At 38.9% G+C, this 27,015-nt stretch overlaps 1 protein-coding gene across 4 annotated transcripts in view; it reads right to left on the bottom strand.

The window, feature by feature from the left end:
• Positions 1-27,015, bottom strand: part of Stxbp4 (syntaxin binding protein 4) — a 155,353-nt gene that overhangs the window by 114,382 nt on the left and 13,956 nt on the right. For 2 of the 4 annotated variants that reach the window (XM_038325747.1, XM_038325748.1), the window contains exons 2-8: positions 24,851-24,932; positions 24,114-24,241; positions 22,107-22,239; positions 15,203-15,309; positions 14,862-15,081; positions 13,902-13,980; positions 4,197-4,294 (exon numbers count right to left, since the gene is read on the bottom strand). In XM_038325747.1, the coding sequence (XP_038181675.1) occupies positions 4,197-4,294; positions 13,902-13,980; positions 14,862-15,081; positions 15,203-15,309; positions 22,107-22,239; positions 24,114-24,160 (684 nt within the window). In that variant the 5' untranslated portion in view covers positions 24,161-24,241; positions 24,851-24,932. The remainder of the gene's footprint in view (positions 1-4,196; positions 4,295-13,901; positions 13,981-14,861; positions 15,082-15,202; positions 15,310-22,106; positions 22,240-24,113; positions 24,242-24,850; positions 24,933-27,015) is intronic. The other 2 variants (XM_038325749.1, XM_038325750.1) reach the window with 2 other exon arrangements.

Below are 27,015 nucleotides of genomic sequence, written 5' to 3'. Positions count from 1 at the left end.
TTAATATAGACCTCAGTGTGATTTTCTTTGGAACTTAACGATTGTGGGAACTGGGCAGGACAAAAACCTCAGACAACATGGGCATATACCCAAAGAATGCTCAATCATACCACAGGGACATTTGCAATAACCTGGAAACAACCTAGATGCCTCTCAACTAAGAATGGATAAAGAAAACAGGGTACATTTACACAATGGAGTATCACTCAGCTGCAAAAAACAATGACATCATGAAATTTGCATGCAAATGGATGGAATTAGACAAAATCATTCTGAGTGTGGTAACCCAGATACAGAAAGACAAACATGGTATGTACTCACTCATAAGTGGATACCAAATGTAAAGTCAAGGATAAGCAGGCTACAGTACACAGCCCCAGATAAGCTAGGTAACAAGGAGGACCCTAAGAGGGATACATGGATTGTCCTCGGAAGGGGAAATAGATGAGATCTCCTGGGTAAACTGGGGGCAGGAGGGGGGAGACTGGAGAGGACTGAATGGGGGATGAAAACATGAGGTTACAGGATGGTTGAATTTGGGGAGGGATGGAGTGGGAGAGCAATGAAAGAGATATCTTGATGGAGGGAGCCATTGTGAGGCTAGGGAGAAACTTGGTGCTATGGAAATTCCCAGGAACCCACAAGGATGGCCCCCAATAAGACTCCTAGTAATAGCTGAGAGGGGGCCTGAATTGGCCTTCTCCTGTAATCACATTGGTGACTACCCTAATTGTCATCATAGAATCTTATTCCAGTAACTGATGGAAGCAGATGTAGAGATCCACACCAAAGTACTAGGCCAAGCTCAGGAAGTCTAGACAAAGAGAGGGAGGAGAGAGTATATGAGCGGGGAGGGGGGTGGTCAAGATCATGAAAGGGAAACCCGGAGACAGCTGACCCCAGCTCATGGGAGTTCACAGACTCTAGAATGCCAGCTGGGGAGCCTACATGAACCAAAGCAGGCACTCTGTATGTGGGTGACAGTTGTATGGCTTGATCTGTCTGTGGGGGCCCTGGAAGTGGAACCAGGATCTATCCCTGGCTTATGAGCTGGCTTTTTGGAGCCCCTTCTCAATGGTGGGATGCCTTCCTCAGTCTTGATGCAGCAGGTAGGGACTGTGCCAGGCTTTGTTACTCATCATGGGAGGCCTAACCCTTTCTAAGGAGTGGATGGGGGGGTGAGAGCGGGAGGAAGGGGGGGGGAAACTGTGGTTGGCATGTAAAATGAAGAAAAAACTTAAAAAAATTATCACAGATCACCATGTTGTATATTTTCCATCTACTGTGTGTGTTCTGCATTTGTTCTAACAGTACACTGTTAACTAAACCAGTTAAAGTTCCCTCTTTTATTACTATTAGCTCATTTCATATCCCCACTTCCTAGTCATCCTTCAATGGTCAGACTTTGTTCTAAAACTAGTCACAAATGTACAGAGATTTCCCAGCTTATTAGGGTTTTCATTTTGAAGGTTTCTGTGAGAAGTAAAACCCATAGTTTCCTCTTGTTGAACTGTCTTTCATTAGGGTAGTTCTGCTTGGAAACTAGTAACAGGTGAGAAAAGACACATGTTCTCTGCTATATGGCAAAACAAAACCAACCAACCAACCAACCAACCAACCAACCAACCAACCAACCAACCAACCAACCAACCAACTAACCAAACCCTTAAGCAAGTAGGTATTATGGATAAAGAAATATTCAATCTAATCAACAGAACACAGAGAGAGAATATAAGGCAGTATAGCATGGCAGTTACCGCTAATGAATATTAAAATATGGCAGTATTTGTGTAAGCAAACATAATCAGGAAATTCTGGGAAAAGAGACAGATTTGATCATCATTTAAACAATAGGAAGTTTATCAGCTGTAAGAGTTCTTTGGTGGAGTTTTTGGGGTCGCTTATGTATACTATCATATCATCTGCAAATAATGAAAGTTTAACTTCTTCCTTTCCAAATTGAATCCCCTTGATTCCCTTATGTTGTCTTATTGCTATTGCTAGAACTTCAAGCACTATATTGAAGAGATAAGGAGAGAGTGGACAGCCTTGTCGTGTTCCTGAATTTAGTGGGATAGCCTTGAGTTTCTCTCCGTTTAATTTGATGTTAGCTGTCGGCTTGCTGTAAATAGCTTTTATTATATTTAGGAATGACCCTTGTATCCCTAATCTCTCCAAGACCTTTATCATAAAAGGGTGCTGAATTTTGTCAAATGCTTTTTCAGCATCTAATGAGATGACCATATGGTTTTTTTCCTTCAGTTTATTTATATGATGGATTACATTGATAGATTTTCGTATGTTGAACCAGCCCTGCATCTCTGGGATGAAGCCTACTTGATCGTAATGGATAATTTTTCTAATGTGTTCTTGGATTCGGTTTGCCAGTATTTTATTGAGAATTTTTGCGTCAATGTTCATGAGTGAGATTGGCCTGTAATTCTCTTTCTTGGTTGAGTCTTTGTGTGGTTTAGGTAAACAATAGGAAGATTTAAGCTGGTGGTGAGAAAGGCACTACTTGGAACCAAGCAAAGGTAGAGAGATGAAAATAATTATGTTTATTCTAATTACAATGTGTTTGTTCTAGCTATTCAATTTTATTTTTTCTACAACCATGAAAGTCAGCATCTAATCTCACAGGATGACAGAGGGTGTTGAATTCCAGCACTGTATCCAAATGTGGTACAGTTTTCTTCTCAGCTCCTCAGAAACTCCATCAATTTTAAAGCACTTGTCACCTTTTTAAAATTTATTTATTTATTTATTTATTTATTTATTTATTTATTTATTTATTTTTGTCTTACTCATCTTCTGTTACTTGTACATGATTCTCTCAACGCTTTATTCTTCCTGGGGATATCTGTTAATACCTTAGTGCATTGCCATCATCTCTTTAAATTCCATGTGGACCCGACTACTTTCTTCTTTACAATTTAGTAATCCTGCTGGGCGATGGTGGCGCACGCCTTTAATCCCAGCACTCGGGAGGCAGAGGCAGGCGGATCTCTGAGTTCGAGGCCAGCCTGGTCTACAAGAGCTAGCTCCAGGGCAGGCTCTAGAAACTACAGGGAAACCCTGTCTCGAAAAACAAAACAAAACAAAACAACAACAACAAAAAACAATTTAGTAATCCTTTAGTTTTTAAAATAATGAACAATGTTGCATTAATTCATTGCACTTACTACTACTGTATATGAAGGCTACTAAACTTTGTTATAATTTCAGTTACAGTTTTCAATATATCATATATTTTGAGTGTGGGTACGGTGGGTACTATATATGGGCACGCATCTCTGTATGAACACCAGAGGACAATATTGACTGTTATTCCTCAATCACCTTCCACCTTGTTTTTTGAGACAGGGCGTGGAGCTTGCCATGTAGGCTAAGCTGGCATCCTAGCTGGGGATTTTATTTCTGTGGTCAGCACCATGACCAAAGCAACTCAAGGAAGAAAGCATTATTTGATCTTACAACTCTCAAGTCAAAACCAGAGGGAGGCAGGCCAGGACCTCCAGGCAGAACCTGGAGGCAGGAACTGAAGCAGAGGCCATGGATGGGTCTGCTTCCTGGCTTGCTACCCATGGCTTGCTCAGCCTGCTTTCTTATACAACCCAGGACCAACTGCCAAGGGTTGGCAATACCCACTGTAGACTGGACCCACCCACATCAATAATTAATCAAGAAAATACCTGACATATTTGCCTAAAAGCCAACTTGAGGATGGCATTTGTACTTTGTTTGTTTGCAAGTGGAAATCCTTCTTCTCAGATGATTTCAGTTGTGTCAAGTTGCCATAAAAGCCAACTAATACTACTCCCTGGCCAGTGGACTCCAGGGACCTGCTTGTCTGTGCTTCTCCACAAGCCCGGCTTTTTAAAATGTGAGTTCTAAGGGGCTGAACTCAGATGTTTAGATGACAAGCACATTACCGTGCACTGAGCTATCATCCTAGCCAAAGAGAAACTAATTTGCATGTCAGATTAGTAACCAAAGGTTTTATTGTACTTTACACTAGTGAACTACTATGAACTTCCAAACTTAAATGTTATTAAATAATTGAAACTCAAGCTGTCACTCATTTAATTGAATAAGCTAATTGAAGAAACCAATGGCTCCACAACATTCTCCTCTCCAAGAACAAGGCAGCTCTTTCCTGCTGTCTTGTGAAGAAAACGAAATTTTAAGGGATTTACCATTTCCAGTTTCTCTGCCTTCAGGCGAACAGAAGGATTTAGGGAAATCTTCTTTCCTTGTGGTCCAGAATCATCATCAGTACAGGCAGGAGCAACATCTAGGAGACAACAGGGTGCATATTAATTGGAGATCTAATAGGAACAGAACTTTTCATTTGACAAGCTGTGTTCTGGGCTCCTGCTGTTCAAAAATAATTCTGGTTAAACAGTTGGCAGGTCTTACTTTTGTTTTTATGAATTTTTCCCCTGTAAGTCTAAAATGTTTCATATAAATCAGCTTTACTTGAGTGTTGAAAGATATGCTATGCAGAATAGTAAATTCTGCATTATGAAGTCCCATGGAAACATTAGCCTAAAGACAGAGTCCTAACCATTATGATGCTCACCTCAATGCCCTGGTAACTGGAAGGTAAAAGCCTGCCTGTTCAAGCAAGGGAAATAATATTAGAGTCAGAAAGACCATGATATTTCTTTGACTGGAAAATACAGTACCGCTGTGGAAGTAGTTTGGAAAAACGCTAAGTGCAACTTCTAACACTTATGCACTGAAGGATGAAGTGGACATGCAACTTTCTGAGCTAAAAAAAGTCCAAATCCTGTTCCACTTTACAGAAGGACTGAGTTTCTAGCAGTAAATGTGGACTTTTAAAGAGTTAAACAAAATACTCTCCTTATCCATTTCCCTGTATGTTTTCAATGCAGCTTAATTATGCAGATATGCTTTTTCCTGTTTGCCAGGATGTAAAGTTAGATGCCACCAGGGGCCAGCCCTCGAGAAACGATTTAATATGCCAGTTTTAAAGACAAATTTCTACAATTTTATGTCAATCCTTCCTATCTAAGTTGTCACTGTTCTAAATACACTCTTAAATGGTATTTTACTAGTTCTACATAGAAACAAGAGGAAGAGAAAAAACTTTTTGAAATGTCACATCTTTATGCAGTGTTTTAATTTTTTTTAATTTCTCAGAGCATCTGTCTCTAAGTACAGAATGATTTGCATTCTCTTTCTTAAGAACATAAGAAGCACATATGAAAATAAAGAGTCTTCCTCTAAACCTTTAACACATCCTCAACATTCTATGCAAAATCTTTAATATAGCTTATAGGTGTTAAGAGTAGATATAAAAAAAATTGTCACTGACTTTTAGTTCCAAATGGAATTAAACCTTGGGAAGGGTTGACTTTAGTGTAGCAGAATTTTTACAATTCTGCTAACAGCAAGAAAGACTCTTTTGTTGTCATGACATCTAATTGCTGGTCATGAGGTTAAGAAATATAAATCCCCATTTTTAAGCATAAAAGAAACTCTGTAGCAAATTCCCAGTGTGGTAGAGACGATTACCATGGGCTGAAATGGCATGGGAGAGCAAAGAGAGGGAAGGAAATTCTGTTTCTCAACTTTAAGGATGCATCTTGAGATCTGTTTTCAAATTGGTGCCTGACTTACAATTAAGGGTCCCTAACATCAGGTGAACTCATGTTAACCTATCCGTGGTTTCAGTCCAAATCTAAATGGGCTTAAAAGACTGTTCAAGTTAAGTTGTGAAAGGGTCACCGAGTAGGTTAAAGCAATGGGCAGAGAAGAGAGAAGTGGACACACAAGACAGTCACATACACAAGACACACAGTTTGATTGTTTGCCTACAGCTAACTGTGAAAATCTGGTATGGAAAGACATAGAAATAACAAATCAGCTCTATTTTCCCCCTAGGCAGCTAGTGAATGAATTAGACTTGTGTTCATTAGTCTTTGTAATAACTATGATGGCATAGGTATTACTATTCTCACCTCCCACCCCAAACCAAGCCTGACAACAAGGTAAAGAAATTGACCTGTTGTACATCCAGGCAGCAACAATGCTATGGTCTTTATACCTAGTGACTCCACAGTTTTCATCGAAGTAGAAAGACTCCAACTAATATTTGTCAAGGGCAGTAAAGACAAAAATCAGTGAAGATATGAAAACAATTAAAAAAAAAAACTGAAAAGAGTCCAGTTTGATCACATGTTCCATCAGTCCCATTCCAACTGGTCTTGGTGATCTCCCGTTAGATCTGTCCCACCGTCTCAGTGGATGAACGCACCCCTCACGGTCCTGACATTTTTGCTCATGTTCTCTCTCCTTCTGCTCCTCATCAGAACCTTGGGAGCTCAGTCCAGTGCTCCAATGTGGGTCTCTGTCTCTATCTCCATCCATCACCAGATGAAGGTTCTATGGTAATATGCAAGATAATCATCAGTGTGGCTAGGCTATAGGACAAGGCCAGTTCAGGCACCCTTTCCTCTGCTGCCCAATAAACAATCTGGGGACATCTTCTTGGACACCTGGGAACCCATCTAGAGTCCAGACTCTTGCCAACCCTAAAATGGCTCCCGTAATTAAGATATATACTTTCCTGCTCCCCCAACCACCCCTCCTCCATCCCAACCATTCCATTCCCTCAAGCTCTCCCCATCCTCTCCTTCTCCCTTCTCTCCCCGCATCTCCCCTTATCCCCACCTCACCCCCACCCCTGTGCTTCCAACCCCTGCCCGGCAATTTTGTCCATTTCCAATATGCAGGAAGATAACTATATGTTTTTCTTTGGGTTCACCTTCTTATTTAGCTTCTCTAGGATCACGAATTATAGGCTCTATGTCCTTTATTTATAGCTAGAATCCACTTATGAGTGAGTACATACCATATTCCTCTTTTTGGGTCTGGGTTACCTCACTCAGTAAAGTGTTTTCTATTTCCATCCATTTGCATGCAAAATTCAAGATGTTATTGTTTTTTACCACTGAGTAGAACTCTAAAGTGTATATGTGCCACACTTCCTTTATCCATTCTTCTATTGAGGGGCACCTAGGTTGTTTCCAGGTTCTGGCTATTACAAATAGTGCTGCTATGAACATTGTTGAACAAATGCTTTTGTAGTATGATTGAACATCTCTTGGGTACATTCCCAAGAGTGGAATTGCTGGGTCCTGAGGTAGGTTGACTCCCAGTTTCTTGAGAAACCGCCACACTGATTTCCAAAGTGGTTGCACAAGTTTGCATTCCCACCAACAATGGATGAGTGTTCCCCTTACTCCACATCCTCTCCAGCACAGGGTATTATTGGTGCTTTTGATTTTAGCCATTCTGAGACGGTGGAGGCTGACTGAGAAGCCAAGGACAATGGCGATGGGCTTTGATTCTACGGCATGGACGGGCTCTGTGTGAGCCTTGTCAGTTTGGATGCTCACCTTCCTGGACCTGGGGGGAGTTGGGAGGACCTTGGACTTCCCATAGTGTAGGGAACCTTGACTGCTCTTTAGCCTGGGGAGGGAGGGAGTGGGGGTATGGGTGGAGGGGAGGGGAGGGAAGTGGGAGGAGGGGAGGAGATGGAAATATTTAATAAAAATAAAATTAAAAAAAGAGACACAAAAAAACTGAAAAGAGACACAGTGCAAAGAATAAAGGGAGATAATGCAAAACTACCCCAAGGCTTGGCTCCACAGCAGGCACTCATTTCTCAGCCTACCTTCCTCTCCGTACTGACTTCCAGGCTAAGTCTTGAAAAGGCGCATGCACACCAGAGCGTGTTGACTACTCAGAACTGTTTAAACCATAATGTCCCTCAGACCTCAATTCCAGTGACTCACTCTATCCCTATCTCAACCTCCCATTTGCTCTTTTCTGGGGGCCCTCTGCTTCTGTTCTTTTTTAGATGAGAGAAAAGGAAATGCTCTGTAAGAGTATGACCAACACTGTAAAACTAAGTTTTAAATGTTACACAAAACTTTAGAAGGTATTTTTCCCCATCAGTGCTGTTTGAGTTTTAGAAAGCTGAATACAAAGGAATTAAGCCTTGTCCCACTGCTCACCTAATGATGCCATTTCTTACTCCCCGAGGAAGGCTTCCGTTTATCTGCAGTTCACTCAGAAACTGTGTATTAGTCAACTCAGTGCCATAATGAATAATTCTGAATTCTTGGGCTAATTTATGTAATGGACAGATAATCTTAAATTATCTTCATGTATAATGCTGATCTTAAGTATTCTAACTAATTTTATACTTGCAAATAATGCTGAGAAAGAAACAGAGAAGAGCTATCTTATGTTTATTTTTGTTGAGGTTAATATTAAAACTTGTTCATATTTTTAAAATAAATACTGCATTGGTTTGAATGTGAAGGATCCCTGTGGGCTCAAAATTTGAATAGTTGGCCCTTAGCTGTTGGTATTATGTGGGGAGGTTATGGAAGTTAAGCAAGCTTTGTGGGACCTAGCTTGTGGAGGGGAGTCAGGAGGGCTATGTGTATCTTTAATGGTTTATATTCACTTCTTTATTGCTTTCTCTGCAGCCTGGGATGGTAAACATGTGAGGAGCTTTGCCTTATGCTCCCATAGTCATGGGGTCTCTTAGCCATGCTTTTCCCACCGTAATGAACAGACTCTTCCCTCTGAAACTGTGACCCCAAATAATCTTGTCTTTTAGTTGCCTCTGTCAAGTATTTGGTCCACTAATGAGAAAACTAACTAATGCGAATAACAACTGACTAAAGGAGTCTAGAAGGTGATTCTTAAGGATTTAATACAGGAAATCTATGGGGATGTACTTACACGCAGAGAAACCACAACATATGCAAGTTATCTGGAGACAATTTTGAGGGTTCCCCTCCCTGCACTGTGTAAAACCCCAGCCAGTAAATCTGGCCTACTGCATTTATGCAGAAATGTAAACATGGATCTGATTTAATGCTAATTCTATCCTAGAAAAAGTCTGTTAATGTTTTAGTATTTTAATTTTTATAAATGACTTACTTAAATACATTTCTTAATAACTACTTTCCTATTCCAAATCCAAGCAGATTTTCTTATAGCCATTGGTACAAATCTCACTTTACTTATAATGGAAAGATCTGTGCTCTCATCAGAACTGTCTCTTAGGGTCTGTGCCTCCTCACTTATCTGAGCTCTATGCTTTTGTTCATAACATGTTTTTAAATTAAGACGGTCTTCTGCCTGTTTCCTTTAAGATGAGGATAATGCCTGATTTTTGAGAAGCTGAGGTGTCTTGTTTTTTGCATGGTATGATGAGCTCGTTGCTGTAGCCTGGTTTTGGAGGTAGAAGGAGGACATAAAGTTGACTCATCAGGAAGAAGCCCTCACTTCTGCTCTAAAACCATGTTCTTGCTCTGGAATGCTATCTGAGGTACATGTTAGCTTATGTTTCTGCAATATGATTAACAATAAAAATACTGCTGAAAATATACCATGTACCAATTACAATGCTAAGCGCTTAACATGTGTAACTTTTAGTCTGTAACTTCCCCTTACTGCAACCATCTAAAGGTCACAGAGCTAAGAAATCAGGATCAAGGTTTAGGATCTCTCGGGCGGCTCCTGTGTTTTCCCCGTACAAAGTGTAGTTCACTGGCCGTTTCTACTGAGTGTACTGGAGCTGCTTGCCCACTTTCTCCTTAGTCTACTTTGTAAATGTCTTTACATTATTGTGTGCAATACAAAATCCATGTGCATGTATAAATCTATGAAGAACTACATGTACATTTGAATGTTTTTTATTTGAGTGATGACATTAACCTCATCAATTATTTTACAATAATATTAAGTAACTCACAGAGATCCTAAATCTCGCTGGAATTCCTGCTGTGCTGTGTTTATTGTGAACTAGGTAACGTTTAACAAACGTACACTAAACTAATGGCTAAAGGGAATAATTAGCTTGGTCACTTTAAAAATTGGAAATTTATTACATTCATGATACATAATTTACAATACAACCAAGGAATAAAGGGTCCTGACTTTCACCATGGAGCAAATCTGACTGACCCAGTGTCTTGGATTATATGCTTTATTCATCTATCCTCTTATTTCCATGTGAATTCTCAATTTAAAATAAAAAACAGTGTTATCAAGAGACTGGATGTTAATTACATGAAAGAAATACTAATTAATAGTATTTCCAGAAATCACTAAATTTTAGTAATTAAAAGGTATATAATTCTGGCTAAAAATTACTAACCCACTGGAAAAATACTTCTCCCGATCAGAGGAAACATACGATGGGTAGAGCATAAGTCCCTGGGAAGTCTGTCTCATGATCACTGTTTTTCTTTTTTTGTGTGCTGGGGATTGAATACAAATGTTCATGCCTGGTAAGCATGTGTTCTTCTACTAAACTATACAATTTGTCCATGTCTCAGTAGCTACTTAATCTAAACTAGTTCTCTTTATTTTGCAACTCTTAGCAAAAAGAGTGGCATTAAAAATTAATACATGTGATGTGGGAAATCCTTTTGTATATGTGTTGTTTTTATTGGATAACAAATAAAAACTCTGCTTGGGCTTATGACAAGGTAATAAGAGCAAGGCAGGAATTCCAAGCAGAGAGAGAGGAGAAAAGAAGGCAGAGTCAGAGAGATGCCATGTAGTTGTCAAAGGAGACAAATGCTGGAACTTTACCCAGTAAGTCACAACCTTGTGACAATATACAGAATAACAGGAACAGGCTAATTTAAGATAAAAGGTTTAAAAGCCTGAGATAACAGACTGAGCAGTGTTTTAATTAATATAGTTTCTGTGTGATTATTTGGGGTCTGGGCAATTGGAAATGAACAAGCCTTACAAATTGGTGCCCAACGTGGGGCAGCTACATCCTCATAAAACCTGAGAGAACTTGAAATTCTAGACTCAAAAAAATGGAGTTTAGCATAGCTTCTTAGAAGCAACATTTTTTTTTTCAGATGGTCTCTGCTTGCTGGCAGTGAGCAGGGGCCACCACAGCTCCTTTAAGAGTGGCGCACGCCTTTAATCCCAGCACTCGGGAGGCAGAGGCAGGCGGATCTCTGTGAGTTCGAGACCAGCCTGGTCTACAAGAGCTAGTTCCAGGACAGGCTCCAAAGCCACAGAGAAACCCTGTCTCGAAAAACCAAAAAAAAAAAAAAAAAAAAAAAAAGAGAGAGAGGTCTTCCTGATTCAGCATTGGCAGCAAAGCCTGTGTGGCTTCTTAGGGGAGGGTATCCTTGTTTGTGCTAACAGTACAAACAGCTCTGGCTCTTTCAGGAGGTCTACAACTTAAATGGGGTCTGTTAACAGCATGTTACAAATTGCTTAATAGTGACAGAGATCCACTGTGACCCTGTAGCTGGGGTGGTTGCATGGCTCTCATAGGCAATAAACATGCCTCTGCCATGTTGTCTAGGCGGAGCCAACAGGGTGGGCTGTGGTGTTGGTCTTAGTCATGCCTACTGTACAATTCAATGTCTCTCTAAGTACAGGGAGACACTGAATTGTACAGGCTGCTAAGCTAAACATATACATACATATATATATATATGTATGTATATGTTTATGCTTAAACATATACATATATATACACACATATTATATATATTTTAAAGGTATCTTGACTGGAAAATTTGGGTCTAAGAAAGTGTAGCTTTGGAAAAGAGGTTCTTCTATTGTTTCCACAGAGAATGAAAACCTATGTATTTTTTTCCAGACTAATGTGATTTGTGTGACTAAGACCCCCCAAAAGCCTCCGTAAACCTCCAAAAATACTTTGCACAACAAAAACCAAAAAACTACTCCCAAATTCCCAAATACTGTTTATAAATGTTTGTTTACATTTAGAGGGGAATATGATAGAGATAAATACTTTGCATTGGTATGGATCTTGGTTCATTAATAAAAATTTAAGGTCAATTTTGTTATATGTATATTTCTGCTCTTGATTGAGATATTGTATTTGTGCAGCTCATTTAAAAATGTAATGTATAATTAAAAAATACAGGTGAATAGATAGTCATCCTTAATAGTGAAATGTATAGTCATGTTAGTTAGGTTTTCTAGATGAACAGAGATATAGTTCAGATGGATAGGTATTCTTCAAATCTTTCAAAGACTTACAGAATAAGGCATTTAAAATGTTTTAAGAACTTAGGACTTTTCATGACAATGAGACACATCTGCATCTGACAGCACCAATAACTTCAAACTCATTTAGAGTTTGTTAACTCTCTCATTTGGGCAAGAAACTGCTCTTTTCTAGACTGTTTGATGGTATGCTGTATAAGTTGGACATGCAGGACCCACAGAAAAATGACTGCTGAATTTGCCAAAAGAAGGTGAGACAGTCCTTCTGGGTTCCTGCTTCATGAAAGAGTCTGCCAGACATTCTGCAGGAGACAGAAAAAAGTGACTGACAAATTGCCTATAATATAGGTGAAACTATCTTTCAATTTTCCTGCTTCATGAAAAAGTCTGCCAGATACTACGGGCTTGTAGGCTGAATATAGATGCCCTGAAATTACAGAAGGACTTTGGGTGACTGTCCAGGCAGTAAGATGTCTCAGTCAATTTTAGAGTTTTGCAAGTTGCTTACAATGCACTTCCTGTAAAGTAATATTTTAACCTTCTGGGGTCATTGATGGAGTTAAAGAATAAATAGTTATAATTATAGCTTTCCTTGCTTATGATAAAAGATAAGATAAATATAAATATTGTAACTGTATCTGTAATTCTTACTTAATACTTGTTTTTATATGTAATTTTACTGTGTTAAAACCTTTTTATTTGGAAAGAAAAGGAGAAATGGTGTGGGAAGTTCTTCTGTATATGTGCTGTTTTTATTGGTGAATGAATAAAGAAGCTGCTTGGTCCTATGGCAGGGTAGAAGAGAGCAAGGCAGGAATTACAAGCAGAGAAAAGGAGGCAGAGTCAGAGAGAGGCTATATAGTTGCCAAAGGAAACAGACTCCGGAACTTTATCCAGTAAGCTACAAACTTGTGTTGCTACACAGAATAATAGGAATGGGCAAATTTAAGATGTAGTGGTTACAAAAAGCCTGAGCTAATTAGGCTGAACAGTATTTTAATTAACATATTTTCTGCGTGATTATTTCTGTGTGATTATGTGAGTCTGAACGGTCAGGAAACAAACAAGCAGTCTCCACCTTACATACATGTGGGTTGCACTTTGAATTATAATTTAGCAACATGTAACTATCATTTAGTTATATTAAATATAGTTAATAAATTGTCCTCTTTAATTTTAAGAGATAATTTTGGTATAAGAATTATTTTTCTTGATATTTGAGACAATAAGATCTTTATGGTTTGATAAAAATCCTTTTCTATGTGCAGCTTAGACAATTTTCATTTTATTTTATTCTTAAAAGATCACCAAGTCACTTTAGGGTGATTGAAAACAATATCAAAGTCAGTATTGCTGTCCTTTCTAATTTATATCCGCACAGTATCTCCCAAAACAAACAAAGAAACACAAAAAAACAAGCATTTTTCTTCAGTTCGGTCCCATCTATATTGTGTTTTCAATGGTGTAGTGTTATATTTCATGAGTACTTCCGTAAAGGGCAATAAATTGCATCTTGGCTATAGAAGCCTTTCATTATTTAATTATAACAATCTAACTATTACAACTTTACAGATATTTATTATAATGTACTTCTTAAAATGTATTAATTATTATAATACACTTCTAAAAATTTCAACTCTATGTTCAAATAAATTTCCAGCAAAAGCAAAAATTTAACAGGAAGCACCAAATGATAGATTCATTTCGCTCTTTTATTCATTGAAGGAAGAAAAGCATAATATATCCTTCTTTAAAGTCTATTGAAAGTCATACTATGAATTCATCATTGAGAAAGGATAACTGAAGAACAAAATTACAGGAATTAAATGGGAATTTACCTGAACTGGATGCATCTGTAGGGCTGTTGTCCAAAGAAGTAATCGGAGCATGTTCTGTTTCATTGTATCCATGTTTTGTCTGTGAAAGAAAATGAGGGAGATGATGTTTCATTTTCTAAAGTAGGTCAAAAACAACTAGATGCTCATGTTAGCATTACTAGAAGGTTTAAAGAGATCAAAGCAATATTACAAAAAGTATGAAGCTCCTAATATTTGGTATGTTTATCTTCAAAGAAAGCATTTTAGAGTTGAAAGTAATAATGGTTTTATCTCTACAGTGTCCAAGATAACAGAACAGAATGCCATGTCCCTTGCCTTTCAAAAGATGCAGTCTAAGGGCTCACAGAAACCAGGCTCTCTGATCACCATATACCTTGAGCAAAACTTAGTCTATTGACTCCAAGTATACCCATTTCTTGTTTTATTTTACTCTGAACACAAATTGAGAGAATCTAAAGTCTACTTTAGAATTGTGATTTAATAGGACAATGTAGCAAATTGAAAGCAATTTTATTAATTTGGATATATAAATTCTCTATTTTATAGAAATCAAATAAATAAGGTGAACTATTTCATAGGACACACATGCGAGGGTGAGAGGAACACTATAGACAAAATAGTCTGGATTAACCTCAGTACACAAGGAAGAAATGAAGGACTGAATACACACACATACACAACCTCCCCCCCCCACACAGAGTACTTATACACAGTTAGGCAGAAGTGCTGTCTAGTTGTATGCTGATGTTTTCCTATTAATTTTTTAAAGAAAGGATACATTGTCTTAAAAATCTGTTTTTGAATCATAAAAACCTAAAAAGGAAAAAAGTCTTTCAAGGAAATACTAACTTATTAATAAGCATTATTAGTGAAATTACAATTCTATGTTGACTAAATCAATATTAAAAAAAAACCATAAACGCTTTATGGACTGAATATTAAGCTGGGGTTTAAGAGTACCTGAATTTCTTTAAAAGAAGGTAAAATGGGGTTCTGAGTCTTGGGAGTGGATGAAGTCTTTGGAACTAGCGCTTCAGGGGAAGGGGAAAGAAGATTAAATGCTGAGGTCTGAGGTCCACAGTCTTCGGAAGCTTGGAGTGGGGATGGAGATCGAACATTTCCTGGATGGCCACCATAAGACTTTGGTCTGATAAATGCTATCTGCCAAGGAGATTCTGACCTACGATGAAAAGAAATCGCTTTGTGGATATGCAACAAACATTTTTTTACACTGTTCTCAATCACCACCTTTCGATGTATATGCTAAATGACTCATCCTATCATATGGATGGAATTGTTACCTCAATTTGGCTCTGGTAATTATGCTTTTTGCTTCTTCAAATGATACACCAATCATAGATTCCTTGTTTACTGAGACAAGTTGATCTCCTGGTTTCAAACGTCCATCCTAAAAAGAAAAGTCAAAAAGAAATTATGAAAAAATAAAGTAATTTTAATAAAATTAGTATAACAAAAGTATTTAATTTTTATAAATAATGTCATAAACACGAAGTGAAAGAAATTAGAGTCCTCCAATAGCAAAATATTTTATTAATGCCTGGTTAAGGGATATACATAGGTAAAATTATGTGGTTTATTCATGCAGTGAATACCCTCATGCTAACGAATCTGCCTACTGTAGGAAACAAGCCTACATTCCAGGAAAAGACACTTGTTCTCAAAGCTCAGCACTATGAGTCTGATAAGATTCTGACTGATAAAGTGAGCCAGCACTCACTGTACATTGAATATTTCAGAATAGGACACTCATCCACCCTAGAATGAATATTCTTGCATCTTTCCTCTGGTTAATGGAGATATGAAGATACATACATATATGTACCTACCTACACACACACATACATATACACATATAATACAAACATGCATGCATATACATTCACACACACATACAAAATGTCCATACAAGCACAAATACATTGATATTTTAAAAATGAGGTTAAGAAACCTAACTATATTGATGCTATCGAAATCTCAGTTAATAATCGAGCATCATCTTTACTAGACTTGCTAGTCCTCCTGTGGCCAGGCCACTAGGCTGTGCATATAGCATCATAGCCACGTCACGATGATTTAACTGGCTGTCTCTGTTAAGCCCTGGCCCTGTGCATAACTACCTCAAGTATGTAAGCCCCAGCATTATCAATTTACAAGACTGATGTGGTTGCTGGGCCAGCATCTCAGTCACTTGATTTTTTTGTTTGTTCGTTTGTGTGTGTGTGTGTGTTGTTGTTGTTTTCTTTTCTTTTAGTTCAACTGAGAAGGAAAGTTCTGTTCTTTAACAGATTCTAAGGTAGTTAACTTTTTTCATTAGTACAAACACAGAAAGTATTATTTCCAGCACTATAGAAAAAAACAAAGGATTAAATTCTGAGTATCCTCCAAAGTCTTGTGTGCTAGAAGACTGGTTCATGGCTTGTCGTTACTGGAAGCAGCTGAGACTTTGAGAGGTGGGGGACTGGGAGGCACTGGAAATACCGAGGACAACCCCCAAAGAGGATTATGAGACGCTGGTTTCTTCTCTTTGGTTTCCTGGACCAGAGACGAGCATTTTCACGCTGTCACATCCTGCCAGAATATGTTGTCTTATGCCAAAAGCAACGGACCAATCAAGCCGGGACTGAACCATGTGTATGAATCCAAACAGACCATTGGTTGATTAACTTGGGGATATAGTGTAGTAATGGAAGGCTGACTACCACACAAGGTTTGAAAAGGTTGGTTTTTACTTTGATAGAGTTGGAACAACCTCAACAAATTCAAGATCCTTGACTGAAAATCTAACCTGAGCTAGCAGAGTGCTCAGCCACAACTGGGACGGCTGTACCATTCCCCTCGTGGACAGCTCAGGGACATGGCTGAAGATGAGGCAGAAATGTTCTAAGAACCAGCAGTCAGAGAGAACTGGAGTGAAACAGTGTCTAAGGAACATGATGAGACCGCTGCATCCATGAACTCACTGCAAATGTGGCTGTCTGCACAATACTCATAACACAAATGATCAATCCGGTCGACATGCCAGCATGAACCTCACACCTGAGAGGGAACAGCATGGAGGTTAGCACTCAGATAGATCTGGATTTGAATGTGAGCTCTGCAATTACTAGCTAGATCTTCGTTAACAATGAGAAGGGGATGGGAGAGCATATCCTTTCGCCAGGAACCAGAAACTAAGCTACAGACATCTGGAGCTAACTCTATGTTAATGTCTGTTATAGAAAAGCACTGTGGGATACAGAGAAAAAGGCTAAAAAAGCCCAGACGGGCAAAAGGGCTTAGAGTGACCTGCAGCCTCCTGCACTCTCTTCTCAAGCTATACAGATCCCAAACCTGTATGTGTTAAAGGGACATCTCGCAGAATGTACTGGAAGGAGGAAAGAAGGCCTCTGGTCACAGGATTCTAGTGTATTTTCACTTTTGAACATGTCTTTGCAGCAATTAGTGCTTGTTTTTGCCTCCGATAATGAGATATCAGCTGATCAAATGAATTTCTAAACCTGTTTAAAAGTCAGAGCATGTGAATAACAAAGCCAGTTTTGTAGAAGTCTGGCATCCTAAGCTAGTGGATTCTGCCCCAGGTAGACTACATGCAATACATGTGCAGATACAACTTGAGGGAATGCTGAAGTCTCTACCACTCACAGGTTATGGAGAAGCTGTACCACGTGGCAGGCAAAATGCCAGGCATGTCTAAATATTGAACTTCAGTTTGAACACTCTCTCATTTGACGGTAAATTACATGTTAAAATAATAATGTGCTCCTGGTCACTTAAGTTCTTCTGTTGTAAACAGCTGTCACTGTTCATTTCAATTATGATTATATTATAAAGTTTTAAAATAACATATTATTGCATTATCAGAAACCATCCACTGAGCTTGATTCTGACAGAACCAATTCATTATTCAGAAAGGAAATGTTGCTCCTGTGAGTCTTTGGGTTTCTTCTCCAAGCTAGGAACTAGATGTAGCCTTCTTTGAACTCCAGTGACTACTGTAAACATAAGAAAGTTGCTTAATGTCTCTGAAACTCTCTACTCATTTTCCTACCAAAAAGCTGGTACAAGTACCTACAATACAAGCCTAGTGTAAGAATCAAAGAATCCAGGCAAAGCACACTGTGGGTGGTAAATAAGGTAAGGTGAATCTATCTCAGGTTTGTTATGGTTCATCTTCAGGAGTTCAGTTACGCTGCTCTTGAGATAGAGCCCACAGTTAGGAAAAACTTGAAACCCCTTAAATTCCCAAGCCTGTTAGAAACTAAGTACCGTTCCAGCTTCACCTCACACCTATCTCAGCGAAAAAGTTCCTCCTCCTCTTCTCAGAGAGCGCTCCCCACACCAGCTGTCATCTTCATAGTTCAGTGATTTTACACGTGGCCACTTTCATCCAGAATGCTCCCATCCGCTCCCATTTCTCCACAGGATGAACCCTCTTACCTCAGGCAGGCTAAACACCGTCTTTCCTGAACAAAACTCACACTTACTTACCTCTGTCATAGTACCTCCTTTATACTGACTATCCTACTTCATTTACTTCCACCCTTCCCAAATTATAACATATTAATACTGATAGAGCTCTCAGATGAGTCCCACTTATCCCTTGGTTGAGCAGACCCTGCTACCATGTGGTTCCCTAGCACAGTGCAAAGGAACCTGATCAGTCAACAATAAGCGAATGAGGTCCGGGAACTGGTCTGAGGAAGTTAATGCAGTTATGTAACAATGGAGACGACAGCAGCAAGGAGGAGAGCGATGCTGCAAGGTGAACCGTCCCGGCTGCTGCTTCCTCGCTGTTTACCAGTGGGATGGTTTCTTTCTTCCACAAGCCTTGCCTGCCTGTGTATCCAGAGGCTTTGGGCAGAGGTCAGCCATGTGCTCAGCATCTCCTCCTCTGAAGTGAAAGATGGCCTTCCAGGCTTTGTGAGCCATGACTAACCTTAGGCACTTATGTCGATGGGATCTTTATCTTTACAAGGTTGACAAAAATTCCTCAATTGATCAAACTAAGATGGCAATAACTACAAGGGATTTTCTTTCTTTATTGACTGCCAAGTACACCATGGCACTGTTTGTGAGAGGCAGTGCAAATTCAGAGCTAGGAGAGTAAATATACCCTTACAGGCAAACAGGCATACTGCATAGCTACATATATGTATATTATGTATAGAGTTTATATATGTATGTTAAACATGTCTTAGGATCAGCTAGATGAAATATGAAATGTTACTTCATATTTGCAGAAGCTTTCTCCTTTATCTTATTATAAATGAAAGAAAGAAAACATTTGAAAATTTCAAAATTATTATCCATCATCTGATAAAACCTGGCCTTATCTGCAGGTGCACTGGAGGACAGGAAACAAGTCCTCTGCCAAGTGTTCTTGTAACTGATATCTGGAACAGTAGAATGGGAAGGAGGTGCTGTTCCCAGATTAACGGAACAATATACCTATGCAGAGATAAGGAGGGGTTGGCTCTCTCAGAAACAGGGAATACAAGCTTGTAAGTGGAGAGATGGAGAAAGAGAGTTGAAGGCAGAAGAGGGTCTACACAGAGGCCAGTAGGTTACTAATACTAGTTAAGGGAGTTCGGTGGGAAGGGACATAGGCAAGGTGCATTAATAGCATATGAAGCTACTGAAAATGCCAATAAAAACCAATGCCAGACTAAAGAGAGAGCTTAGAGAGATTGTTCAGTCAAAAGAATGTTATGCAAGCAGAAGAACCCCAGTACAGACCCCCAGCACCCACAGAGAAAATGCATGCAATTCCAGTGCTGGCAAGAGAGAGAGAAGCGGATGCTCAGAGCCAACGGGCTAGCCAGTCTAACTTCACCAACCAGTTCTAGGGTTGTTAAGAGACCGTCTCAAAAGTTAACGTAAAGAGTGACAGATAAAGACACTGGCGTTGACTGCTGACCTCCACTTTCATGTACACATACATGTACCTGTACACACACACACACACACACACACACACACACACACACACACTCACACTCACACACAGAGAGAGAGAGAGAGAGAGGGAGAGGGAGAGAGAGGGGGAGGGAATGACTAATAGGCTCAAGAAAGAGCAAAAAGGTCAATAGTATGTGCTAAAATAAATTAAAATGCAGTGCTATGATATGCGAAGAAGGAAATGATTGGGAAAGAGTTTTGAAAAGTGATTGAGAAGAGGCTATTACTTGGGAAGAAATGAGAAGAAAGTTTGAGATAAGTATCATGGCTTGTGCCATTGTACCTCAGAAATGTTGGTTCTGAGACACATCTAGGACAGCTAAGTGAAGATTTTCATCTGGAAATTAGAAAGCTGAATGTAAAGATGAAGGGAGTGTTGAGTCAACAGGTTTAGGACTGTTCTTTGAGTATTCTGAACTACCAGGGACCAGCTAAGGGTATGGAAAGGAGTTTCAGGTTCTCATATCTCCTTATTCAGAAGCTGGTGCATTTGTTCTCAGCATTGGCTTCCTAGAGTTCTTAGAGCTAACACAATTCTGCTACAGAAGATCTAATGCCCTCTTTTGGCATCCATAGCTACTGCATACATATGATAAACACACAGAAAAAACTTGTGTGTGTGTGCACGCGTGCACACACACACACACACACACAGAATTTTTAAAAATTATACCCTAGTTAAAGCACATATGAAATTCAAAAAATAATTAACAATTGATAAGTCTGGCATTCTAGTACAGAAAACTTTGCAGCCTATGTTTCTATGAATATAACTACCATGTAGAAATTCTGTACAGATTAAAATTGTATTTTTATGTTAGAGCTAGTGTAATACCAGCTAGTCAGGAAGTTAAGAGAAGAAGATGGCTCAAGTTCTACCAGGACTCCTCCACTTTCATGTACACATACATGTAACTACACACACACACACACACACACACACCACAGACAGATACACACACACACAGAGGAAGAGGAAAAGAGAGAGGGAGAGAATGACTAATAGGCCCAAGAAAGAGCAAAAAGACCAATAGTATGTGCTAAAATAAATTAAAACACAGTGCGATGATATGCCCAAAGCCAGCCTGGGCGACTTTGTAAGACCTTATGTCAAAACTAAAGACTAGCAAGAGTGATAGGACACTTGCTTAAAATAGAATCTGGACCACTAGAAGCATATTATCAATTTACAGTAAATATGCATGATTTTGTATTTGCATATAGCATTCTGAAGGAAATATTTACAAAATAAATATAAGGACCGGAGAATTACTTATTCTTCTATACGTTTTTCTAATTGATTTTCTTCCTTTGCATATGACCTGAACATTAATAACTTCATGCTGCTCTCTAGTGGTAAATGAAGAAAACAAGCCATTAGAAAGTTTTGTCTTCTAGAACACCTCAACCAACAAGAAAAGGTATATATTATGAGCATAATTCTTAATCTGCATATTTTACAGCAGGAAAAAAGCAACTTAAAATTACTATGTTCAATTTATTAGTCTGATTTAAAGTATTTATGAAAATGAAAGGGCATAAATTTTATCAGGCACCTTGAACTATTATTGCACCCTACCGCAAAGGGGTGACAATGCCAAAAGCATGACAGTTTGTTAACTAAGTTACTGGAGTTTTGCTTAAAATCAGGCCCTGACTTTCTTAGGCACCAGACAAAGAAATGGACAGTCTATCACATCCATGTGATTAAGGAAAAAAGGCTAGCCACTATCTGCACTTAATTCTAGATCTAGTTACTCATACCCATGTTGAATCTAGTCTCTTGTGGACAAATAATAAGGTCAGCCAAAGAGTCAATGAGAATTACTGCAAATCAGGAAATGAGACAGTTCAGTTTGCTGCTTTGTTTCCTTTTGCAATTAGGAGGGCAATCAGATGCAGCTCAAGGTCAGGTGACCAAGGTGATCCAAAGTCAGTAGGCACATAGGCAACATGTCTTCAGATATAACTTCTCTGAACTCGGCTTCGGAGATGATTTGAACAGCATGCAATTATAAGCAATGCACAACCTTTAGTTAGTGTCTGACATATTGATTACTTGTTTCCTGGAAAATTTATTTACAAGTTAGGGTAAAAGTCCTTGAGGTTAAAGGTCCCTTTGTATCTTTCATTGAGGACATTCAACTCATATAAAAAGTTTTCCTGAAGGAAGAAAACATCTTACCACTGGTGCATTTCTGTCATTATTGATTATTTTATGTTTACCTTGTAACAGTCGCCTCCAGGAACGACTTCCTGAATATATACCAATGGGCCTTCATTCCTGTTAATTCCGCCTAGGATCTTTAAACCCAGGCCTGTTTCCTTAGTAACTGTAATCACTTGAAAGGCAGGATCCCTAGGGTAAAATATATTAGCACTTACAGGTTAGGCTGGAGGTCTATACATAGTTTTCTTTCAGCTATTTATTAGATCAAATTGTCAGATTATATAACCCAAAATAGTTTATGCCTACTAGCAATGACATTTGAAGAGTATCATAGAAAAGAAGTCAAATGAATTTATATCAGTATTTTCAATCCTCACATAAAACATAAAACAATTAGTAACAGCAATATGTCTATTTCTGAGGAGTATAAGAAAAGCAGTTGTTAAATGTTGCTTAATTAAATTCCAGGATTTACTAAAAGGGCCCGAGATTTGTTTTTTTAATCTGTTTATAAGATTGGTTTTAAAACCAAACGTTTTAATGTTTCAGGTAAACAACTTCATATTTATACATATATATTTATACAAAATATATTTACTTCCATGTGAATCTCAAAACATTATCCTTTTAATTTAGGAAAATTTTATTGTTACAAAGCACTTGCTTCAGTTGTAATTTCTGCTGCACATGAGAAATGCCACCAAAACCAGAAGAATTCAACACAAGGTAGGTATGCCACCAAGTTGTATTTCTGAGAAAGTTGGTCAATCAAAACTTAAGCAAAGTTAGAAACAAAGCTGGGCTTAATACATTTAATATTTGTAAAACCTTTGTTCTAGTTGTTCACACACACACACACACACACACACTTTCATTTCAGACTATTTTGAAGAGTGGAATATAAAAATACAAACATACATATGTCTATATCTATTTTTGTATGTATACATGTCTATGTATTTGCTTATGCAAAAAGGAGAACCAAAAAAAACTGAGAGAATAACAATGATTATCTATAGGAAGACTGAGGGCACAGGACAGGACAAATTAGAGGAGACCTTCCCTGCTTGAACCTTGTAAAACATACGTTATCTGTTTATAAAATATTTACCGGCTTCTTTGGTTGCTGTCCACAAACCACTTGGTAAGGAGTCTTTCTACAAGCCATCATTATCTTTCCTACTTGAATTTGGCCTTTCCTATTGGATTACTTTAGTATCCACAGGTTACTAATAAAATCAAGTGTAAGGAAGACAGATATTTGCAAAACACTTATGCTGCCCGCTAGGAACCATTCTGCTACTGTTTGACAAGGCGCAAGTTAGCCTCCTGAAGGATGAAAGATCAGATGGAAGGAGGGGAATTCAGTCACCCAGCCTTTGAGCTGAGCTGACAGACATTGTTATGCCATCTATTGCCCACCAAAATTTTGTAGCCAGCCCACAGAACTATAAGGAAAAAAGTAATGCTTATTATTTTCAGACATTTGGGGATGGTTAGTCAGCAAACGCTAAACTTAGATAATTTCAAAAGAATCAAATCAGATTTAAAACACAAAAAAACCCACAATCTGTACCAGGAATGTTAAAGAGCGTGCAGGGTTTACTCTGTGTGTTGATTACATTTTACTATGGTTTGGAGGGGTCCCCCAAAGGCTTGAAGTGCTACTAAGAAGTTACTGCTGGTATCTTCAAGAGACAAGGCCTAGTTCCAGGCTCTAGATTCCGGGGAATGGCCTGAGTGACACTGAGACCTGCCTTTTGACCACTGTGCAGCGAAGAGACCAGCAGGTACATGATGTGGCTGTGTCTCCACAGGCTCAGTGAAGAGAAGTGAACACACGCCGAGAACTGAGCCAAGTGTCCTTCATGTTTCAAAGTTGACTGTGTCAGGTGTTACAATCACGGGGATGGAAGGCCCACTAGCACACACCAAAGCCCCAGTAATCAACGTGTTAGTTTACTCACAGCTCAGCACTGCTTCCCTAGGCCACACAGCCACAAAACAAAACTTAAGAGTGTATACATTTCAAAACATATTAAATTACATTTTAAAAAAATTACTTTTCAAGTAGGCTGGATGATCCTGCAGCAGATGTATATTTATTCATGCTTTCACCACAGTTCTCTTGGATTTAACAGCTGTGTAAAGGAAGAACCTGAAGAGTCTAAATATTCTTCTTTTCTTCAGACTGGAATAACAGAAAATAATTTTTCAAGTCTTAGAACATTCCAATGTAGTTCCAATGTTACATAAAGACATTATATAAGCAGGACTGAAGAGACGACTCAGCTATTAAGAGCACTGCCTGCTCTTCCAAAGGTTCTGAGTTCAAATCCCAGCACCCACATGGTGGCTCACAACCATCTGTAATGAGATCTTGTGCCCTCTTCTGGCCTGCAGGCAGACATGCAGGAAGAACACTGTACAAATAATAAATAAATAAATCTTAAAAAAAGACATTATTTAAGTATGTCAATAAACAACATAAGCCCTTATATTTTTATTGCTATATTTATCATGGGCTATGACATTTTAGTCATTGATGGTAACATCTGAACTATCAAGACAGCTACAGATAGATGGACTGATCTCAACATCGTTACGAACATATTAAATCCATGCTCTTTAGTACAGGTGACGAACGCAGTGATGTTTTCATCAGTGATTACGACTTCCATAAGTGATAAGATTAAAATGCAAAGAACTGGAAAGTGGTGTCTCCTGTAAGCACAAGGCTATGGAGCTAAGAAAAATAATTACACAATATAGCTGAAGAAGAGAGAAATTCCTATCTCACCAATTCCCCTGAGGGTCTTCTTGCAGATTCTATATAACTGCAGCTCATATTACTCCACTTCACATGTTTCTTAAGCACTTTCCTATGAAAAGGAAAAAGACATGGTTTTAATGTCTTATATAACTCCACAATGAATAATATAGAGTTGCTTAATTAAAATAAACTATATTCAGGCAGAGATTCAGTATATGTGTGTGAGAAACACGAGTGAGGCTGAGGAGCTTCCCTTTAACACCAGGAATGCACGCTGCATGTGCCTCCACTGTCCCACTTGCTCCTGTAGGTGCTGGAATGCCGAGCTATGTTGTTAATGCCCAGGGAGTATAACTCTTTGCTAAGGTCCCTAAAGATTTATTGTTGGTTCCTTTGTCCAGGGCTCCATCAGTCTTTACAGAGAAGAGGTTTTTATTTATCCGATGTACAATGGTTGGGGAAAGGTAGAATAAACCCCCTGGTTTTAGTTCTCTGACTCCATGATTGACTTACACCAAATTTAAGAAAAAGGGAACAGTTTGGTAAGTTTCCACTCTGTGTGTGTACTCTGACGGAAACATCACTGCTATCAAGGGGCCTGTTGTATCAACGAAGCTGAGACTTAGTGAAGCCTGGAAACACCAATTGAAGGCCGGGGAAATGAGTGCCAAGATCTTTTCTGTAGGCTCCAAAGCCCAACTTCTAACTGAGGAAGCAAGAACTATGCATCGATGTGGGGAAGCACAATACCTTTGAATCTCCTCGCTCAGTTCTTTAGTTAAGAGGACTGCACAAAAGGATCCAGGTGTGGTTTTCAACCCTAAAGTATTGGCTGTTTTCAATTAATTACACCATCTCACAGTTAAAAAGAAATTTTAAGAAAGACCTGTGTTTGGTTGAAAATGACACTTTATCCTTAGACTGTCTGTCCTCTCCATCTCAGGAGTGCTCTTGATTGATTGACACTGACTCGGAGTTTGGAGCCACTGCGCCATAGAGAGCTCAAGTCTAAGAGTGTTTGCACGGACTTTTCAGACTGCTTTAATAATGGAGCACAGGGCAGTCATAGCCCTTAAAAAAGGACATTCAGATATAAAACAGGAGTAGCTACTGTTTATTGACACCATGTGTCATAGATTATATGAAATATTTCAGAGGCACTTATTTTATTGTATATCACAGAAAATGTAAGAGATGTAAGTTGAAAAATCAAGAATTACAATATTGCCATGTGCTAGTGACATGGCCTCAAGAGTAAACTAGCTTTTTGGCATCATCTCATACTAATGTAGGAATAGCAACACTAGTACAAAGGATGATATGAAAAAAGGAAGGAGAGAAGGAAGGAAGGAAGGAAGGAAGGAAGGAAGGAAGGAAGGAGAGAGGGAAGGAAGAGAGGAAGGAAGGAAGGAAGGAGGAAGGAAGGAAGGAAGGAAGGAAGGAAGGAAGGAAAGAAGAGGAAGGGAGGAAGGGAGGGAAGGAGGGAGGGAGGGAACCCCAGCAGATTTCCAGTGGTTACTAAAGTGACTAAGATCCCCATCTAGTGGCAGTTTGTCCTCATAAGACAGAGGTCCTCAAGCCTACCTGGAACACATCCAGAAGTAAGCATGTATTAATGCCAGTCTCTATACTGGATTTCATGTAATGACAAAATTGAAGTTTTAAACAAAATTCTATTTTAATGCAGTATAATTTAAGTGCCCAAATTATTTCACTCACTTAAACATGCTGAGCAGTGCACTAGCCGGTTACAGATAACACGGAGCAGAAACTAGCTTCAGAGACAGACAGACGCCAGAAGGTGTGGGTGTGCTGACAGTGGTGTTCACAAGGGGACTGAGGAAGTGTGGAGGAAGCATGCCTATCCCAGATCATCACTGATGTTTCTGTGTTTAGTCATCACCAAACATCAGTAGAGCCTGGGCCAGTGTAGGCTTTCTAATCCAGAAGCCTCTCAAGGCAAACATTTTTTTTACACAAAATTTACAGAGAAACTATAGGATTTATCTATTATCACAGGCCAGAGGGCAAGGGTAACTTAAACTATTTTTTCTAGCATGAAAACTCAAGCCTTTTCTATTCCAGCATGCTATGAAATAAACTTACGTAAAAAACACCATGCTAAGCCCCGCCCAAACTGGATGCATGTTAATGGCAGTAACACATTATCTCTTTCCATGAAGAGTACGGAA

Source organism: Arvicola amphibius, chromosome 4 (assembly GCF_903992535.2).
Source record: "Arvicola amphibius chromosome 4, mArvAmp1.2, whole genome shotgun sequence".
Classification (NCBI taxonomy): domain Eukaryota; kingdom Metazoa; phylum Chordata; class Mammalia; order Rodentia; family Cricetidae; genus Arvicola; species Arvicola amphibius.
This window is presented reverse-complemented; position numbering and strand designations above follow the sequence as displayed.